Source organism: Bison bison, unplaced genomic scaffold (assembly GCF_000754665.1).
Source record: "Bison bison bison isolate TAMUID 2011002044 unplaced genomic scaffold, Bison_UMD1.0 scf7180017864472, whole genome shotgun sequence".
Lineage (NCBI taxonomy): Eukaryota > Metazoa > Chordata > Mammalia > Artiodactyla > Bovidae > Bison > Bison bison.
In genome coordinates, this window is record NW_011495033.1 from 8,518,823 (window position 1) to 8,539,812 (window position 20,990).

Here is a 20,990-nt window from a genome sequence, read left to right on the forward strand (position 1 = left end):
GTCACAGAGATTGTGCACATCTCCAGGGGGTGCCATTTTCATGTTCAATAACACAAATGGCAACCCCTCTCCCCAAAGCTGTGCAGCATGGCAACCCTCTCTGCCTTCAGGTTAGGGAGATTCCTAAGGACATCAAGCAGGGTGGGCATCCAAGGAGGATGGGGAAGAAAGATGTGGGAAATGTCCTGACTTCCTTAGGGCTTGGAGGTCAGATTTTAGAAGGTGAAAGGAAGATCACCAATATGTGTAGAACCCAGGGGGTGCCTCTACCATGCTAGGATTTCAGCTGTTTTGTCTCATTTAATCCTCAGGGAGAATTGCTCAGAGTTTCAGTAACCTATCTACAGTCACACAGCTAGGGAGTGGTAGAGCCAGAACTGGAACCCAGAGCAGTGACTCCATGCCAGCACCTATCTAGCTGCTAACTGGAAAGACTGAACCTGTCTGGATGTGGATCCATCTAGGCAAGAACGGGCCACTGAGCCACCAGAAAGAGATGCAAAGAGGAAATTATGCCACAGAAAGGTGACCTGAAGGATTCAGGGATGAACAGAGCAGGGGGACAGACTCAGTTCCTCCAAGCCTTAAGGACTGAAGGGACAAGAGTTGGTTTGATCGGTTATCAGCAGCAGGGGTGATATTCCCTCTTCTCTAAGTCTCTGCCTTCCAGCTCTCACTGATGAATGACCAAGCTGTCTCCTGGATCTCACACATCCTGAAGATGGCTGTGCTGGGACAGGAAGGATTGAAATGCAAAACTCTGAATGGGGATCACGAAAGCCTGTCTCAGGCACTTGGGTCCAGAGGTATCCCGTGGGCTCAGCACTGGGAGACAGGGTTCTGAGTTCCAGGCCTGCCTTGACCACTTTAGGCTTGTACCACTCTTCTCTGGGACTCCATTTCCTACCTCCATTCAGTGCAGGCAGCTGGACTCAGTTGGTTATTTGTGAGCTTTTTCTCATCTCTAACATCCTTTGGTTCTAAAATTTACCTCTGCTTCAACCAGAAAGGCCGAGGGAAGCCTTCTCCAGAGTGCTGGCCTTGTTTTGCCAGCTCTCTTGGTCTGGGTGGCTTGGCTGTGTCCTGCCCTCCCCCGGGCCACACACTCCCAGGCTTGGGGCTCGTTAGCTGATCGATAAGGGGAGAAGGACAGGAGGGGAGCAGATTCATCTTGCCTTCCCGCGTCCCAACACCTCCCTACCTTTCTAAATTTTTAAAAATGCCTTTACTCAGAATTCATCAAAGATTCATCAGGCTTGGGATTGGCCCAAGCATTTGCCTGCGGAGCCAAGTCGAGGTGAAATGTGAAAGGAGGGCAGGGGCCGGCAGGCTGGGCGGGCGCCTGGGTCCTTGGAGCTGCTCTGGGGCTCGGCCGGACCTGGCTCACTGACTCGGTGGAGCGGGACTGAGACAGGGGAGGCGCCCTGGCCCCCCAAGGGTATTCCACCCAGGCTCTGGGCACCCTCCCTCCAGCATGTGGACACTCCTGTCCTTAGAGTGGAAGCCCCTGTGTCTGCCCTCTGGTTTACAGCAGGTGGTGAGGATCCACAGGGCAGGGGCAAGACCCAACTCTCTGCAGAAGACAAGTGGGTAGCGTCCCAGTTGACTCTGCGTGTATGTGTTTAGTCGCTCAGTCGTGTTCAACTCTTTGCAACCCCAGGGACTGTAGCCCGCCAGGCTCCTCTGTCCACGGGATTCTCCAGGCAAGAATACTGGAGTGGGTTGCCATTTTTCCTCTCCAGGGGATCTTCCCAACACAGGGATCGAACCCCTTTCTCCTGCATTGGCAGGCAGAATTTTTACTGTCTGAGCCACCAGGGAAGCCCTCCTAGTGGACTATAAAGGAAGGCATTTGAGAGTCGTTGGCAAAGAGCAGATGTCTGGGTAAGAGAGAATCCGTGGGTCAGGCTCTCTACCACTGGTTTCCAAGCTCCCTCTTTCCTCTCCCTTCAATCTTTAGTTGCTACAGAAGATTCTCTTTAGAAAACAAGACCACCTTTAGTATTTTAAAGCTTGCAAATCATTGCAAATGTCGCAAATCCTTAAACAATCTATCCCTTCATTTTACAGATGATGGAACTGAGACTAAGTGGACAAATGAGTTGCCCAAGGCCGCTGACCAGTCAGGGGCAGAGTTGAGACTAGATGAGCCCAGGGTCCTGGCTCAGGCTGGGAGCCTTCTCCTTCTCCACTGGCCTCACCTTGATGACACTTTCACAAGGCTGTGCCCCTCCCAAACCAGAGGTGACCTTGCAGCGAGCAGACAGCCTGCCTGACATGGGAGGACCATTTCCTGGGTCTGCCTAACTAGGTTGGGTGGATCTTCATCCATTTCCCATGATGGAATATTCTGGATTGTGTGTGCCTTGTCAGTGCCCTGGTTTGAGTCTTTCTGCGGAACAAAGTGAAGTTCCTCCAGCCGCAGTGGATACTTGGACTTCAGCCCTCGGAGCACTGGGTCACCTGGTTCAATTCTCCAGTTTACAGAAGATGCTGAAGCCCAAAGAAGCCACGGGTCAAACTGGCCCAAGGCCTCCCAGGCACCAGGTTAGTGCTCTTTCCACCACATCACCGCCCCTCCCCAGGTCTCTGTCCTCCTTCAGAAGTACTCCTCCGTCCCCACGGCCCCCTCCTCCCCTAGGAGGTGTGACAAGTCCAGAAATCAGAGCAGACCCTCTCTGGGGGTCTTCATTCCTATCACAGAGTCTTGGCCGGCTCTCAGCCCCGAACACCCACCTCGGACCTAGCGAGACAATAAACCATGATAATCATGTTTTTAATAATTGCCTGCAGTTTGTTTAACATACAGTCTCGGCCAGCAATAAATCCAAATTAAAAGCCCAACTGGGAGGCCTAAGTTAAGCTGCCTGGTTGGAAGAAGGAGGGAGAAGAGGGGTTGGAAAAAGAAGGGTGGGGCCAGGAGAAGGGGTGCAGCCTCCCCTCATGGACAGGATGCCCTCAGCGGGGAAAGGAAGGTACAGCAAGAAAAGCGGCAGGTCCACGTCTGGCTGCGGCATCAACCCCAGACCTAACCTGTGTGTGGCTTTCTTACCCGAAAGCATTTCTTCAATGGTCCAGGCAGAGATAATAGCTAAGTTCCCAAACCTCAGAGCTGTAAAAGAGACAATATTCATCTCCCTGCCTGCAGGCACACCAGCTCCCTACGGCAGGACCTTGCTTGTCATACACAGTTCTGCTTCCCCAGGCCCCTGGCTTCTAACAGGCAATCAGCAAATATTTGCAGAATAAACAAATGGATGGGTGAAGGCGAGCGAAAGCTTCCCATCCTTTTATTAATTGCCTTGGGTTTTCCCCCTGCAAATATCTATTGCATCTACAGCACCATTGGGATGCAGAGAAGCAAGATCTCTGCTGTCTAGGAGCTCACTGCCAAGGGGAATGGAAAACTGATAGATTATTTTTGTCTGTTTGATGTGCACTAGAGAGAGCACCCAAAAGGATAAAGGGCAGGATCAAAAAGGGCTTCCAGGAGGAAGGGGCTTCCCAGGTGGCACTGGTGGTAAAGAATCTGCCTGCCAATGCAGGAGTCGCAAGAGGTGTGGGTTTGATCCTGGGGTCTGGAAGATCCCCTGGAGGAGGAAATGACAACCTTCTCCAGTACTCTTGCCTGGAAAATCCCACTGACAGAGGAGCCTGGTGGGATACAGTCCATGGGGTCACAAAGAGCCGGACATGACTGAGCGACTGAGCGTGTGCACACCACGCACCAGGAGTAAGCTGAGTCCTGAGATCAATTCAGTGCTAAGTTTGAGGGAGAGAGGGCAGGGTTGGAAGACCTGAGCCTGGGATTCCAGACAAAAGAAACAAGCGTGTGCAGGGGCAGGGGAGCGAGAGAGGATGTCAAGTTTAGAGAACTGAGGAAAGTTCTGTGAGCTGGAGAACAGAATTAGGGCTGGAAGATGAGCAGGGAGGGAGGCAGGTGGGTGGACGTGGGCAGGGGCCAGATAGCAAGGCGATACATGAGCATGCTAAAGAGTTTGGACTTTATCCTGAGGGCAAAGGGAAGTTATTGAAGGGTTTTAAGCCCGGCAAGGACATGACCAGAATTGCAGTTTGGAAAGCTCACTCTGGCTGCAGCGTGGAAAATGGATTCGAGGTGAGGGAGTCTGGGGCCAGGCAGAGCAGTTAGAGGAGGCTGCAGCACTGAGATCCTGGCAGGGAACGCGATGGCCTGGACCAGACAGCCGTGAGGAGATGGAGGGACCGGGACATGTCCACTGGGAAGGGTCAAAGACAGGGGCGGAAGAGCCACAGCAACTGAATGTGGGAGGAAGGCGTGGAGGCAGGGGGACATGCAGGACATGCAGGGGGACATGCTTCTTGGGTGGCTGGGCGGATGGACACACTGCTGGGGATGGAAGCAGGACATGCCTAGCAGAGGCACTAGGTCTGTTGCAAACACCTTGTGGGGAGAAAATAGCCACTCGTCCCAGCATCCACAACTCTACAGGGAAGATGGGCAGAACATTCCAGAGCCACCCAGACCGAGAAAGCCCACCACCCAAGGCCACCACCCCAGACGGGAAAGACTTACACTGACCTTCGTGACTGAAACAGAGGCCAAGTCCAGAACCCTAGGGGCCACTTGCCACCAAGCCTGCCATTTCTAAAGGAGATGTCTGTCCGTCCATAGTCTGCCTTCAATCCAGTTTGCTGCAGTGACAGGCCCAGGGCCTCCCCTGGAAGTTCAGGCTGTGAATGCTACAGTGTCTAAGCTGGAGCGGGCCTCTGAGAAACATCTCCATCAACCCTTTCATTTGACAGCCTCGGAAACCAAGCCTGGGAGGGCAGGGATTTGCCTGAGGTCACCCAGGGAGTTGGTGGCAGGGCTGGGAACAGAGTCCAGGCATCCTGACTCCAGGCAGAGATGGGCTACAGAGATTGTTCCGGGTGCTGAGCATCTGGCTGGCACTCTCTGAGCCTCAGTTTCCTCAGCTGTGAAAAGAGAACCAGATGGGCTGGAGATAAGAGTTGAATAAGAAGATGGACCTGAAAGGCCTTTGGGGATTGAAAGCACCACAGTTAGGTATCGGCTTTCTGCTTCCATCGTTATTTTTGAAACAAAGACTTGGCCTCGTCCAGTCCAGAGGTGCCTCTGAACGCCACGGAGGGTGCAGAGGTGACTGGCTCTGGGGCTGCCAGAGGGAACGGCCCCTCCTACCCTGGCTCTGCACCCTGGAGACCGGTGCATTTCAGCAGGTGGTTCCTTCCTGCCAGGGTCCCCCTCGCTGCCTCTGACCTCCCTCCAGCCCCCGAGACCCCACCCAGACCCATCAGCCCAGGGAGGGGACTACTGGCAAGCCATCCAGTATTCATTCAACAACCCTTTATTGTATGCTGAGCTCTCTGCCCCCAGAGAACAGACGATCTGATTGCCCTGAGGTGCAGAGAGGTATTACTTGGAAACACATCAAAAGCCGAAGCCTTCCCGGGGGTCTCAGGGGTTGGGGGGTGGTCTACCACACTGACCTCGTGAGCCAGGACTGTCTCTCCTTCCGGTCACTCCTGCCACATGTACCCCGCCCCCCACACATACACTTTCCTTCAAACAGCCCAAGAACAGTAAAACCACAAGGCCTTAGCATTCGCTATACCCTCTGTCTGAAGTGCTCCCCCACAAATACCCACACGGTTCCCTCCCTCCCTCCATTCAAGTCCTTACAAAAATGTCCCCTACCTCGACAGGGCTTCCCTGATCACCCTAGCTAAAAGCCACCCCCTATCCTTTTCCCTCCCCCATCCTGCCTTGTGTGTGCGTGTGTGCTCAGTCGTGTCCACTCCATCCTGCCTTGTGTATACGTGTGTGCTCAGCCGTGTCCGACTCTTTGAGACACTCTGGACTGTAGCCCGCCAGACTCCTCTGTCCGTGGGATTTCCCAGGCAAGAACACTGGAGCAGATTGCCATTTCCTCTGCCAGGGGATCTTCCCAACTCAGGGATCGAACCCAAGTCTCATGCGTCTCCTGAATCTCAGACAGATTCTTTACCACTGAGCTAGTGAGGATTCTTGCCTAGAAAATCCCATGGACAGAGGAACCTGGCAGTCTACAGTTCATGGGGTTGCAAAGAGTTGGACACGATGGAGCGACTTCACAATTTTTGTTGTTGTTGAGGAAGCCCCACCCTGCCTTACATGTCATCAAAACTCTGACTACGACCTTCATCTCCAGTGACTTAGATTAGGTTTTTATTAGGTTGTTTGTTTACATTTTGTTTCTCCCAATGGAATACAAGCCACATGAGATTTTGTTTTTGTTCATTGCTTCATCTCAGTGGCTAGAACAGATTCCATAAATCTTGATGGATGGATTGAATGAGTAAATGAATAAAGTCAATCCTTGTGGTCCTCAGGCCATGAGACAAGCACCTACCGCATGGCCCTGTTTCTAAAAGGCAAGTCTTAAAAACATCTGCCCAATTCTGAAATGTAGATATGCGTACTTAAAGCAGGGTTTCTTCCCCCTACCCCTACAAAGCTATTATGAAATCGATGGTGCATCTCACAATCAATGGCCTCTTCCAGTTGAGGAAATGCACAGGAACCCAGAGAGGCAGGGACTCCTCCTCCCCAGGGAGACTTGCTGGAAACTTCCCCAGGCAGAGCACATTTAGCAGAGCGAGGGATGAGTGAGCATTTTCTGTAATGAGGTCGTGGAAAGGGCATTCCAGTCAGGAGAAACAGCAGACACAAAGGCACAGGTGTTACCTTCTCTTCTTGGGAGGTGAATAACATTATGATTCCCATTTCACAGATGAGAAAACTGAGGCTACTATCTCAGCACCTGCCCATGCCTGGTCCATGGGTGTATGTGTGTATCACTCAGTCGTGTCCAACTCTTTGCGACCCCATGGACTGTAGCCCACCCTGCTCCTCTGTCCATAGGATTTTCCCTGGCAAGAACAGTGGAGTGGGTTGCCATTTCCTCCTGCAGGGAATCTTCCCCACCCAGGGATTGAATTCGTGTTTCTTGGGTCTCCTGCATTGCAGGCTGATTCTTTGCTGCTGAAGCACCAAATGCCTAGTCCATAATAGACACTTAATAAACACTTTATTTTCCCATAAACATTAACTGAGCATCTATTGTGTACAGGCGCTCTGGCAGCTTCTACTTCTAAGTAAACTCTGTACCTCTCATGCTTATTCTGGTCCCTCTGCATAGAGGCCTTTACCACCTAAAAAACTCCCTCGATACTTGAAGATGCTGCTCAGATACCATTTTGTCTGTGGCCTCCCCAAGCAGGACCTGTCACTTCTACTCAGCTTTCCTACTACTTCACAGGGCCCTCTGCACAGCACGAAGGGGTTCACTTCTGCTTCCCCTTCTTTTAGGGCAGAGACTGGGACCCACACACCATCTGGCATGCATGCATACACGCTCAGTTGCTTCAGTCATGTCCGACTCTTTGCGACTCCATGGACTGTAGCCCCACCAGGCTCTTCTGTCCATGTGATTCTCCAGGCAAGAATACTGGAGTGGGTTACCATGTCCTCCTCCAGGGGATCTTCCCAACCCAGATATCTAACCCATGTCTCCTTCATCTTCTGCATTGCAGGTGGATTCTTTACCCAGTGAACCACCTGGAAAGTCCCTGGCACTCAGTAGGTTCTTCAGAACACACTGACCACTTGTGACAACCAAGTGATCCACAAAAAGGTGCTGCCCTAATGGAGACCAGAATCAGAAGGGAAAACCAAACAGAGCTGAAATATGTGTCAGAGAAAGCCAGCCTCACCTTCCTCTGTTCAGTCAAGCCCTGGAACACTCCGAGCAAGGAGAGAGGGTTTCTGGACTTCCTCCAGCCAGGGGCGGAGGATGAGGAAGTTGTTCATGGAGGAGAAGCTTTGCACAGGGCTTTGGATGGGGACAGGAAGCCCTTTCCTAGGAAGAGAAAGGGGGGTTGAGGACAGCCAGGCACGCTTGTCCTGACAGCAGCCATGCCTGGGGAAACCAGGGGCTAGAGTGCTCATTTAACAAATGGAGCTGGCATTCCACAGCCCTTCACCAGCAGAACAAAAGTAATCTTTGGATTTGCAGTTAATTTGTTCTTTTAATGGACCCATCTTGTTATCAGCTATTAAAATGGGCTTTCCCCATTAGCAATTGGAGTCCAGGGAGGCAGCTGGTTTTCCAGCACCTCTGCCTCAACAAAGAGCAAATGGGCTGGCACCTGTGTGTCCAGCACCCAGGGTCAGGGGGAGCTGTTTACTTGGCAATACACACACTAACTCAGGCGCATTTGCCCCCTGTGGATATGCACAGTGAAACTTACACAGGGTATGTTGAACACAAAGAGTTGTGAATTTCACAAATGTCTGCGCACATGTGTGGAAAAGACTTAGTGACTCCTATTTATATAAAAAGGCAGAGCTGAAAAGGGCCTTAGGGACAACTGAGCTTACAGCCTTGTGATAAATAAAGGGAAAAGCCCAGAGAAGGAAAATAACTTTCTTGAGGCTGCACAGCACCTTGATGCCAGAACCAGATCTGGAAGCCAGGTCTTCCAGTGTCCAGCTGCTCTGACCTCCTAAAATATCAGCTACAAAGACTGGTCCAGCTCCCTCAGAACTGGGGTTCCTAACAGTTCCCTAGGTTCCCCCTTCTAGTTCATTTTCTACTGCACCAACCTGTCTCTCAAACCTAAATCTGATTATGGCATCACAGCTCAGCTCCCAATAGTTATAATAGCTACACTCGCAGGCCTGTGTGCAGCACTTTACAGTTTACAAACCACTCTATCTCATTAACTCTCTGTCTCAAAGGTAGGCAGAGCTGGTATTATTTTAATCCCCATTTTCCAGATAAGGAAGCCAAGGCTCAGAGCCGGTAAGGGATTTGCCCAGGCTCACAGCTATTGGAAAGATAAGGCCTGGATTCAAAGTTTCAGGCCTCCCAAATCCAAATGCCAGTACCCCCAGGGCAGCATTGTGACTGCTGGGTGCAGAAACCAAGGCTCCTTCACCTATAAACCATCCTCAGAAACATGAGCTTGCAGGCACACACGCATGCACCCATCACCCCAAGACATGTGTCTGCACAAATGAGCAGGGCAGAAGTGTGTGCACAAATAGCCTCCCTCCACTCACATACTCCTCCCCCCAGCCAAGGCTGGCCCCAATCTGCCGACACTCTGGGCACTTAATAAGCAAAAACATCAAGTCACTCAATCAATAAGCTCAGCTGTTGACAACAAGCGAGGGCCGCGTGCTCCTAAGAGCTAATAATGCTTTGAGCTATAAACATGGCCATTAGCCGGGCTTCCGCCCTGCCAAGCGGGCTCTGCTGCGGTGGGCAGGGGCACCCGCGCCTGCAGCCGGCGGCCATGGCATTTTGAGGTTGGTTGAACCCACTCAGCCTGCCCAGCTTGCGTTGCTGCTGCCATCTCCCTCTCCTGACTTGAATCCCCCTGGAGACCCCTGCTCAGGACCCAAGAAGGAGCTGCCAGACTGAGGAGGCCCCAGCTGGGTGGTGCCAGAACATGCGGGAACCCCAGAACACGTGGGAACCCCGAGGGCCACCTCTAAGATTGCTGACTTTGGAATTCACAACCAGCAGTGCCACCCTTGGGGAGTTGCCAGGGGAAGATGTTACACACCAGACCTCAAGGGGGCGCATTTTCAAAGAGGCTGTCTGACTCTTGGCTGAGCCATTTACCAGCTCTAAGACTTTGAACAAATTACTTTTCTGTACCTCAGTTGCCTCATCTGTAAAATGGGGATAACCATGATCTCCCAAGGTGATTGGGAGACTTGAGTATGATCCCTATGCCTGGCAGAGTGCCCAAACAAAACAGCTGCCTGATAATTAAGGAAGGAGGAAAGTGACCCCAGAAACCGCCTGCAAGGCTGGGAAAGCCAGCACAGTTGGAAAGGGGAAGGGAACAGGAGCCAAGTGACATACCTTGATGTCAACCCAGTCAGGCAGCCAGCAGGAAGTGTGCCTGTTTCCCCGGCTGTTTCTTCCAGATGATGCCTGACCTTAAAGACCTGACCCGGCCAGGGCAGGTGGGGTATTAGCCGACCTGGATGGCACGGGAAGACAATGACCAGCCAGAATGCCAGCCCTGGATTAAGGAGGGCACTGGGGGGTCCCATCACCGATCTAAATGCAGGCAGGAGATTTCACCAGCCTCTCCTTTGAAATGAATCAGCCCCGGCAGGATGTGGCAACATCTAAGGGTTACCCTTAATTAGTTATTGTTTCAGCAGATAGAATCAAGGGGCATGTACTCCCCCAACTTCCCAGAGGAAAATAATATGCCTTCTTAGTAAGTAGGATTATTTGAAAGTGATGTCAAAACAAATGCCATTTTTTTTCCCCTCTCTGGAAATCTCTCAGCATTTCTGAATTTCCAGTGGCCTCTCCCATCTACCTCTCTCTCTTTCTCTTTCTATGTGTGTGTATGTGTGTCTTCTCTGTGTTCTTTTCTGTCTCTCTTTCCCTATGTGTCTCTATTTTGTCTCTCCTTTATCTCTGAGAATGTCTGTGTGTACACATGAATGTATACTCAGTCTTATTTCTCCTACGACTGACTCTTCACTAAGTTCAGAATTTCTGGAAACTTCTGGATAAGAGTTCCCACCAATGACCCAAGATTGATAAAGGAGAATTGCCTTCTGTTGGGGGCGGGGTGGGGGGGGTTCAGGACCATGGACAGAGTTTCATGTTGTCCACACAGGCCCAGAGGAAGAGGTTCTGGGTCAGGGTGGGTTGGGTATAGAGAGGCTGGGAAAGATGATGCGAAGTAGCTCCTGGAACTGATGAAGGCAGAATAGGAGGGGCCTGAAGCAATGGGAATAGGGTGGGTTGGGGACATAGTGAGGATAAAAGTAGAGTGAGGGTGGAGAGCCTCACTCTATACAGTGAGTATAGAGGCTATGAGTTAGGGGTCCTGGAGCAAGAGTCAGGCAAGCAGAACTGTGTACACCTGTGAGTGTGTGCAAGAGCACATCTATTTATTTGAGTGGATGTGAAGGCAGATATGAGGGATGCACAGATGGGTTAGAGTCAACTCAGACTTAGAACTGGGCTGCTCTCAGTCTTTCTATTCCCTCCTCCTTACCTCCTGGGGGGTAGTGGGGGCCACTCACAGGGCTCAGCCCCAGGGCAGGGCCGAGAGGCGGGAGAGCTGAGCTCACACACTGGGTTCCGCTTATGGAGGGGAGGCAGCAAAGGGAAGCAGGCCATTCCACCAGGCTGGTGGGTAAATATTTAGAGGGCTGTTTCCATGAGTATAAAAACTCAGCCCGTCTGCTAGGCTATGTTTGCAGAGGCTGGGAGGGGAGAGCTGGATCTAGGCCAGCCGGGAAGCCTGTTTAAACCCTGGAACACACAGCTCCCCCAGCCCACGCTGCACCGGCCTTCTGGCTCTCAGAGACACACACAGGGCACTCAGCCCACTGACACACATACCTGCACTCACCAGCACCCTGCACACGGGGATGTGATTATACACACACACACCAGCCCCACTATATCACACACAACCAAACTGCATAGTTTCCATATCATTACAAACACACCCATGGTGGCCCACACAGTTCATACAATAATACATATACACACTCGGTTCGTGAGGCATCATGCCCACAAATGTACCTGTGACTTAAACACACAGAGATCAGTCATCATGCGTGCATGATAAGTTACTTCAATCATGTTCTGCTCTTTGCAACCCCATGGACTGTAGACCTCCAGGCCCCTCTGTCCATAGGATTCTCCAGGAGAATCCTGGAGTGGGTTACCATCCCCTTCTCCAGGGGATCGTCCAAAGCCAGCAATCAAACCCAGGTCTCTTACATCTCTTGCATTGGCAGGGAGGTTCTTTACCACTAGCACCAGCTGGGAAGCCCCACAGAAGGACAACCATGTACACAGAACGTATACATGATCCCTCCCAGGGATCAAAGTAGACTTTACATAGCATGTCACTTATACATATAAGTGCAAGCACACACACAGAGGCATTGAACACTTAAGGGCTCACACACCTTTGACATAACCACAAGCACAGTTTGTTTATCAAAGGCCCTAGATATGTCCTGCAGCATCACATGCTGTCTTGCCAGGTGACTCACCGCTCTCTGGAAGGCTTTATACTGCAAGTGTGTTTATTTGGTGAGAGTGAAAGTGTTAGCTTTCACTTTTTGTGATCCCATGGACTGTAGCCTGCCAGGCTCCTCTGAACATGAAATTCCCCAGGCAAGAATACTGGACTGGGTAGTCATTCCCTTCTCCAGGGGATATTCCCAACCCAGGGATTGAACCTGTATCTCCTGCATTGGAGGTGGTTTCTTTACCATTTGAGCCACCAGGGAAGTCCCATAATGTTTATAGGATAATGGTTAAAAGACTCACTCTGGAATCAGTCAGCAAGGGTTAGAATCCCACCTGTGCCATTTATGAGCTGGTCTTCGGGAGGTGGGGGCATGTAATAATTCAACAAATTCATGAACCTAGAATGGTACCCAACACGTGGTGAGCACTCAGAAAACTCTATCTATAATTATCACAGAGTCTGCATATATAATTACTGCCCCTACGTCATAAATAAGGAAGTTAAGGCCCAGAGAGTGGAAATGACTTGTCTCAAGTCATAAGAATGATGACAAAGACGGTGGTAGGGATGTTGCTGCTGATGGTAATATAACAGTAGATACTTATTCTGCGTTTATGAAAGCCAGGTATTATTCTAAGTACTTTCACTATATACTATCGCATTCAATCCTCATAACAAGCATAGGAGAGAGGCCCTGTTATTATCTCCACTTTGCAGTTGTGGAAGCTGAGGCATAAAATTGTTGAGTAACTTGCCCCAAGCTACACAGTAAGGGTTAAGCAGGAGGCCGCTTCAGAGTCATTGCAGAGCTGAGTAGACCCTGCCTGCCGTCTTGGTCCACTTGCTCCCCAGCCACCCTCCACATGCACTGCAGGCCCCTTAAGTGACCCTGTGCTTTCTCTCTGTGACTCCTACTCTCTCCATCTGCAGAGGCCTTGCTCACTGGCTGTTAAGACCTCTTTTCTGGTTTGCATTCTTTTCTAGGAGTCTCAGCCTTGCCCTGGTCCAAGACATGAGAAACCCAACAGGACTGGAACCAAGAGCCTAGATTCCACTCCCAGGTCTGTGACTCAAAAAACCCAAGGCCTGGCCAAGTTCCCACACCTCTCTGGCACCCAGTTGGCCATCTGTGAAATGCGAATGACTGTGTCTCCCTCGGATAGAACGAGCACATTCATGAGCACAAATGGCCTTTGTAAACTGTAGAACCATCTATAGATATTGATGGCAGCATCAGGGAGCTAGCTAGCTCCCAGAAACCTTGGCTTTCAGGTTCAGGGTCTCAAGTTAACTCTGGTGGGAATGTCCACATACACTGGGGTCCTTCTTAAGAAGTGTTTATGGACCAATGTCCTGGGTCCAACAGGTGCCTTAGAAGCAAACTGGCCTACATGCTTTTTTACAGCAATGAGGGAAAGATATGTCTCAGGCAGGATGGGTCACTTACACTGGAGCAACAAATAGCCCAAAATCTCAGCGGTTGAAACCAGAGTATTTCTTGCTCACACTAATATCCATCAGTAGGTAGCAGGGAGCTCTGCTCTTGGTCATCACTGGATCCAGGCTAATGGAGTAGCTACCATCTCTCCTGTCGCCACTCACTACTTGAAGGACAAGAGAGCTCTGGGTTTCACTTTGGCAATTAAGTGCTTGGCCTGGAAGTGACAGATGTCAATTCCGCTCACAAGTCGGGAGTCAGAATGAATGTAGAGCCCCATGCGAGGAGACTGGGCAATGCGATCCTACCGTGTAGGTGCAGACAGCTGGAAATAACTGGATCGCAGTCCCGATGGTGACCACAGGAGGAAGGCGGAGCAGCTGTGACAACACAGGGTGCCCAGCATCCCGCAGCCGCAGCTCCCAGGGAGACCCAACCTGCGTGGCAAGCACGCCCAGTCCTGTGAATCATCCCCTCCCAGTGACTTTCCAGCAGGCCATGGACTGTGGCGACCCAGAGGCCTGGGTTTGTACGCTGGCTCTGTGACTCCATGCTATGCTATCACAGGAAGTTCTGTACTCTCTGAGCACGTTTCCTTCTGTAAAACAGAGTAAACTCCCTGCCAGAAACAATGTCGTGAAGATTGCGCCTGTCTCGTGCCTGCCGCCACACTTGGTCCATAGAAGGTGCTGGATTAACGGTGGCTTCTCCTCCCAAGGGCTCAGGTACCAAAGAGACCCATCCTCTAACCTGGCTCCAGCCTTGCCCCCTGGGTCTCCCCTACCCTATGAGCCCCCTGCTGGCATGGGTTTCCACAGCTCCATCATGCTTTGCAGTGAGGCTGACCCATCTTCCGCTGGTGGTACCCACCCCCATGGAAGGAGAGACAGGGATGCTGGCTACCTGGCAGAGGGTGATCCGAAGGAAACCTCAGTGGCTGGTGTGCATGCTCATTAATGAGGAAAACAGTCATCTCTGAAACCTAGGAACTGGAGAGGGAGAAAGATGTTCCAAACAGCACAGATACCCTGATCTTGAGCATCCTAACCTCCACAGAAGGGCCAGTGGGAAACTCCCAGCTCAGGTGCCAGGTGAAGGGGGAGTTTGTCCTCTACAAGTCCATCCCTGCCCAGCTTCCTTATCTTCTCTCTCTATTCCTTCTCCCAAGCTCCAGGCCCAGATGCCCTTTTTGTCCTGGGCACCCCTGTGTCTGAGTCCACAGACAACCCCAATTCAACCTGCCAACCCCACTCATTGTCTGTCCCCAGCCTGCCCCAAACCTGGTCTTCCCCTCACAATCCCTATGTCTGTGCAGGAACTTTTGAAGCTATTCATTTGTTCAACATGGTTGTAATACTGTCTACCTGCCAGGAGCTGGGGATGCTGAGATGAAAGACATGGTCTCGGCCCCCAGCAAGGTCTCTGTCTAAAGGGGAAGACAGACCGGGAGCAAGAACTCCAGGGCAATTGCAGGGGCTCGTGGGGCAGGCAAAGGAGGGACCGACTTTGCAGATGAGGCAGGGGGTGGTCAGGAAACTCCCAGCAGAAGCCATCTGAGGGATGAGTGTCCCGGGAACAGCTGGGAGGGGGCGTTCCAGGCAAAGGGAATAGCACAATGCTAAACAGCATGGTGTGTTCAAAGAACACAGTCCTCCATGGCGAAAGCATTAGGGCCAAACTGGATGAAAGGATGGCTTCCCGGGTGGCACTAGTGGTATAGAACCTGCCTGCCCATGAGGGAGACTAAAGAGACGCAGTTCCATCCCTGGGTCAGGAAGATCCCCTGGAGGAGGGCATGGCAACCCACTCCAGTATTCTTGACCAGAAAATCCCATGAACACAGGAACCCGGCGGGCTACAGTTCATAGGGTCACAGAGAGTCGGACACAACTGAAGCGACTTCAGATGCACGCCTGCACGAAAGGAGTGAGTGGGGAAAGAAGGGTGCAAACAAGTGGGGTCGCGTATTTCAGTGTTGCCTTGTTGGGTTTCTCCCTCCACTGATGGGGGCGTCATTGGTAAGAAACACGGGAGACAGGTGGTCTCGCTGGGGAGCTGGAGCTCTCTGGGGATCCCCTAGCAGAGCCCTGGGGCCACCAGAGCCTCCGACTTGCACCCCACTTCCTCCTTGCCTGTGCTCGTGTGACCTCTTCAGACTCTGATTCTGCCTCATTTTCCTGGCCTCTTTCACACTCTCTAATCCCCTGGCTTCCCGGGTAATACGGTGGTAAATAACCCACCTGCTGATGCAGGAGACCCAAAAGATGTAAGTTTGATCCCTGGGTAGGGAAGATCCCCTGGAGGAGGGTATGGCAACCCACTCCAGTATTCTTGCCTGGAGAATCCCACAGACAGAGGAGCCTGGTGGGCTGCAGCCTGTGGGGTCCCAAAGAGTCGGACATGACTGAGCATGCATGTGGCCTCTACCTTTTTCTAGTCCCCTACTGCCTTGGGTTCCCTGTCCCTGAGTTCAGTCCACCCCAGGTCCAGCTGGCTGAGATCTAGGGAGGGGGCCTGTGGCTGCCCCATATGGGTGGGGGTGCGAGTGAGCAGCCCAGCCACCTCCAGGTCTAGTGCTGGGGAAAATCCAAGGAAGAACTTGGACCCCAATTCGAGGGTGATGCAAAGCCATAGAGAGGTTCTAGAGAGGGATGCGACAGTGATGGATCTGTGAATTAAACAGATGATGGGAAGATGTAAGTGATGGCCCCACGGAGTACTTGGGCGAGAAGAGCCTGCTGGGCTGCTCAGTAGGGGGGCAGCCCTGGCCCGTCTGCCCACAAGGCACAGAGTGCACTGATGAGAGCCAGACTTGAAAGAAGTCAGTTTCCTTCTCTGCAGGAGGCAAGGCTCACTCATTCCCACCTCTTCACGTCCATCAGAAGCTCAAGGTCACTGTATGAGCTGATACGTGAACTAAGCAGGCACCCAGTCTCCAGGCCAGGGTAGCGGAGCCTCTGTGGCCGAGAACTGACCCGGGGGCCTCAAAGGAGAGAAGAAGCCATTCGTGACCTCCTGCAAGGGCACAGGGAGCCCCACAGGCCCCACCCCAGCTCCCTTATGAACACAGCCTGAACCTGCCACCCGATTGCTTCCACTTCCCCATTTTCCTGGATTTAACGTGACAAAGGCAAAGGGAGCCAGATCAGCACCATTCGCTGGCTGCCGAGAGGGCAGGGCTAGGGAGAGTTAGAAAGCCAGGGTGGGAGTCCCAGCATCCTTCCTGTTGTCCAAACAGAAGATTCCCACAACCTGTAACTCAACACATGGGGACGCACATGCATGAACACAAAAACACCCTGAAGCCGGGCTCACAGTCACAGCCCTTTAGAAGCACCTCAAGGCAGCACAGGCTGTCCCCTCTTCGTTGTTTGTTATTTCATTGCTAAGTCGTGTCTGACACTTTTGCAAGTCCACGAACTGTAGCACAAGTCGGGCTCCTCTGTCCATGGGATTCCTCAGACAAGAATACTGGAGTGGGTTGCCATTTCCTTCTCCAGGGGATCTTTCTGACTGAGGGATCGAACCCGTACCTCCCGCTTGGCAGGCAGATTCTTTATCACTGAGCCGCCTGGGAGGCCACCTGTCCCTGCTCCAGGTAGTCTTCACCCTGAAACAGGACGGGGGCCATGTGAAGAGACCACCACACAGAGCGGCAGGCGACCCGTCCTGCTTTTCCTCCTGGGCTTCGGCCTCTGAAATCTCCTCTGACATGTTCTTGGTCGCTCTCTTGCTTTCTGTCTCTGTCTCTATTTCTGTATCTTCCTGGATCTTAATGAGGCTTTCAGCTATGTCTTCTCTGGTCTGTCTGGATCTCTGTCTTGGTCTATGCGTGTCTACATCTCCATTTCACTGTCTTTTTCTATCGCTTCCTCTGTTCTGATGACTTTTTTCTGCAGCACCATCACAGTCTAGAAGGGTAGAAAGAGCCCTCAGACTTCATCAGGTCCCAAAGGTACTTGTGGAGATGAGAAAACTGGAGCCCACCAAGGGGAAGGCAAGTACCCCTGGGCAGACACCTGGGCTTGTACTATGACAGCCAAAGCTCTCTTGTTGTATCAAAGCTAGAACCTTCCTCACCAGTTCATGCTGATGCCAAGCAGGAGGAGGAAGCACAGGAGAGAGGAAAAATGGTGGTTCTCCAGCAGCGAGGTGGGGGCAGGAAGAGTTTTGAGTCAGTGGCCAGAGCTCAGTTCTAGTAATAGCTTGTCGGTGAGATTGCTGTTGAACCTTGGTCATGGTTCAGCACACCATCATCAAGCCTCAGTTTTCTCTGCTGTGCAATGGAGATGATCAGAGCAAGGCTGCCTGTTTCACCAGCCTCTGGTTAATTTTTTATTAGACAAAGGATACAGAAGTGCTTTGAAACAAACTGTAAAGCCTCAGGCAGGCCTGGAGGGCGGGACAAGGGAAAGGACTGATGATGGTGATAATGACAACCCTTGACGTGGATGGTGACGATGATGATGGTGGTGATGACCTCAATGGTGGCGGTGATGATGATGGTGGTGCTGGTATTGGTGGTGCTGAGAGTGGTGACCGTGATGATGGTAAAGAGCGCGATGGTGGTGGTGGTGATGGAGATGGTGCCGAGCACTGGGATGATGGTGATGGCGCCGACGACATCTGTGATGCTGGTGATAATGAGAGTGGTGACGTCATGAGAATGACGCTGGAGATGATGCTGATGGTAGTAACGATGGTGACGGTGGTGACGATGATGAGGGCTGTGATGAGAGTGACTCTGGTGGTCACAGGGGTGTTGACGGTGATCATCTTGGATTCAGCCTTCTGGGGCTGAAATGTATTCTTTGGCGCGAGAGCACCCCCTCCAATTCCCACTTCCCCTTTAAATCACCCCAAGCTGTAGATCCAGGTCTCCAGCTTTCCCGTCTCCTCCAGCTCCTCCCCTGCAGATGCCACACTAGCCCGAGCCTGTGTGTCACCTCTCTCTCCGCAGCCTCAGCTTCCCCTTCCCCAGCCACCTTCCCAGCCTGTTCTTTCCCTCGACTCACTCCTACGCCCAGGCAAGGAGAAGGAGCACGCTCACCGTAGCTATTTATACCCAGGAACACCTCACATTTCTACTGCCTTGGCCTCCTCCATTCCCCACCGGCCTGCAGCCAGCTTTCTAAGATGGGAGGTAAGGTGGACAGGGCCCTGCCTGCTGCCCCCCACCTGCCCCCCACCACCCTGCTCTTCCTTCACCCCCTGGGACCACTGCTGGGTGAAGAGGGATGCTCACGTGGTGACACCACCAGGTCCAGCCCCCTGCCTCAGTTTCCCCACAAAGAAGTGACCTCTTAGTCTCCAGAGACAGTGAGAAGAGTTTCCTGCCCGGCACAGGTGAGGGTCAGTGGCTTCCAAACTCTGTTATCACCCTGGCCAGTCCTCAGCAGACTGGAGCCAGCAGAGTGACAGGAGGCTGAAGGATGGGTTGGGTCTTATCTGTGTCCTGGGATATCCATGCCCTCTTCTACGGCCCTCCTCTCAGCACAGGAAAGAGTCGGGACTGGCCGGGGACCAGAGGGGATGGAGAGAAGGAGGGAAACAGAGCTATTGGCCAGAAACGAAAGCAGAGGGTTTCTCTGGAGGCTCAGTGGAAAAGACTCTTTCTGCCATTGCAGGAGACACAGGTTCGATCCCTGATCTGGGAAGATTCCCACATGCCTTGGAGCAACTTAGCCTGTGTGCCACAACTACTGAGCCTGTGCTCTAGAGCCCAGGAGTCACAACTTCTGAAGGCCGTGCACCCCAGAGCCCTTGCTCATCAGCAAGAGAAGCCACTGCAATGAGAGACCCGTGCACCGCAACTAGAGAGGAGCCCCCGCTCGCCTCAACTAGAGAAAACCCTGGGCAGCAATGAAGACCCAGCACAGCCATAAATAAATAAATAAAACGTTTTTAAGAAAAGAAATGAAGGCAGAGGTTTGAAGCTCTGGCATCCGCATGCCAATAACATCTTCCCTTATGTCACCCTCTCTTCTTGTGCCTCAGTTTACCCTCTGCAGGAGACAGAAGCCCATTGGGTACCCTCCCTGAAGAAGCAGTCAGGGACTGGCAGCCTCCCACCACCCTGGCCTCCCCAGGGTCACTCACAGACTCCTCCCTCCACCCCGCCATGGCTGCACCTTTGACAAGAACCACTGGGAAATCAATCACCCCAGCAGAGCCAGGCCCCGGCCCCTGACATTCCAATTAAACACTTCACTCTGACCTTGGTTGCATCATCTCGGCTTGGAATAACGTCATCTATCTTCCGCAGACGGAAGGAGCCTACAGGCCAGGCACGGGGGACCAGAAGTCTCCCACCCTCTCCCCACCAGAGCTGGCCTCAGCGTGACAGGGACACATTTCAATCAGGGGGAATGGCAGCACTTTCAGGAAGAAAAGCCGTCAGCCTTCCCAGGGACAAGCATTCATCTCCACAGGGGGAGAAAAACAGCCTTGGTCCCTGCCAAGGGGAGCCCCGAGTTTATGCCTCTGCCCTTCCCATTAGTCGGGCTGTCACCAGCCAGCCGGGCCAGCCGTGAACTCTGAAATCCCAGGAAGGGGCCAGCAGGGGGAAGGGAGACCTAGGACAGGGTCTGATGGGACCTCTTTGGGGGAGGGCAGGGCTCCTGGGTGGGGTGCTCTTCCCTAATGAGGCAGCTTCAGTCTTTCCATAAGGGAGCCCCCAATCTGAGGGTGTGATACTACCCCAGAGCCTCTTCCAGACTGATGACAGCCTTGTTTTAGGGGAGTCCCAGATTAGGAGGAAGGTTTGCCCTGGGGACACCCCTTTCTGAAGGGGGAGACATAACCCTGCCTTGTAGAAAACCCAATCTGAGAGACAGTCCCTGCCCAGGGGACCTGCCACCCCAGGCGTAAAAAGGCAGACACAACACCCGCCTTGGGAAACATATTTAACGGCTAAACCTGGTCTCTGCTCATGAACACGTGTCCTGCACGCCCACCTCGTGGGCCCTGGGGATGGAGAGCCCGTAATGCAGGGCTTCCCGAAAGATCCTTGGCATCAGGCAGGCTTGACCTGAATTTAAATGCCAACTATCTGCCTTCCTTCCTGTGTGTCCTTTAACCGGTGACTCAGCCTCTCTGAGCCTCCGATCTTTAACCCAGAACAGGGAACCTGCCTTGAGGAGGAGGTGGGAAGGCTGTGTATGTGAAGCACCCAATGGAGTGTCTGGCACAGAGGGACCCTCACTGGAGGGCTGTGGCCTCCAGGACAGGTCAACTCACAGGACTGGGCAGAGAGGCAGCCTGGCTAGCTCAGGAAACCCGGCCCTCAAGAGAGGGGAAAGGAGCCCATGTCCCACAAGGTAGTAACTGAGCCAGCAGTGAGATAAGCAAAGGAGCCCCAACAGCCCTCCTTGGGCATCAGAAGATGTCATAAGGCCAGAGGCCCACAAGCATACTGAAGATGACCCAGCAGCTTAGAGTCTGGGGGCAGGGAGCCAGGACCCACCACCCAAAG

The 20,990-nt window shown here is 52.5% G+C and overlaps 1 protein-coding gene across 1 annotated transcript in view; it reads right to left on the reverse strand.

Moving 5' to 3' along the window:
- Positions 1-17,352: 17,352 nt before the first annotated feature.
- Positions 17,353-20,990, reverse strand: part of LOC105004177 — a 35,538-nt gene continuing 31,900 nt past the window's right edge. Inside the window, 2 exon segments of the mRNA XM_010861706.1 lie at positions 17,353-17,427; positions 17,964-18,150. Coding sequence (XP_010860008.1) covers positions 17,353-17,427; positions 17,964-18,150 — 262 coding nt within the window.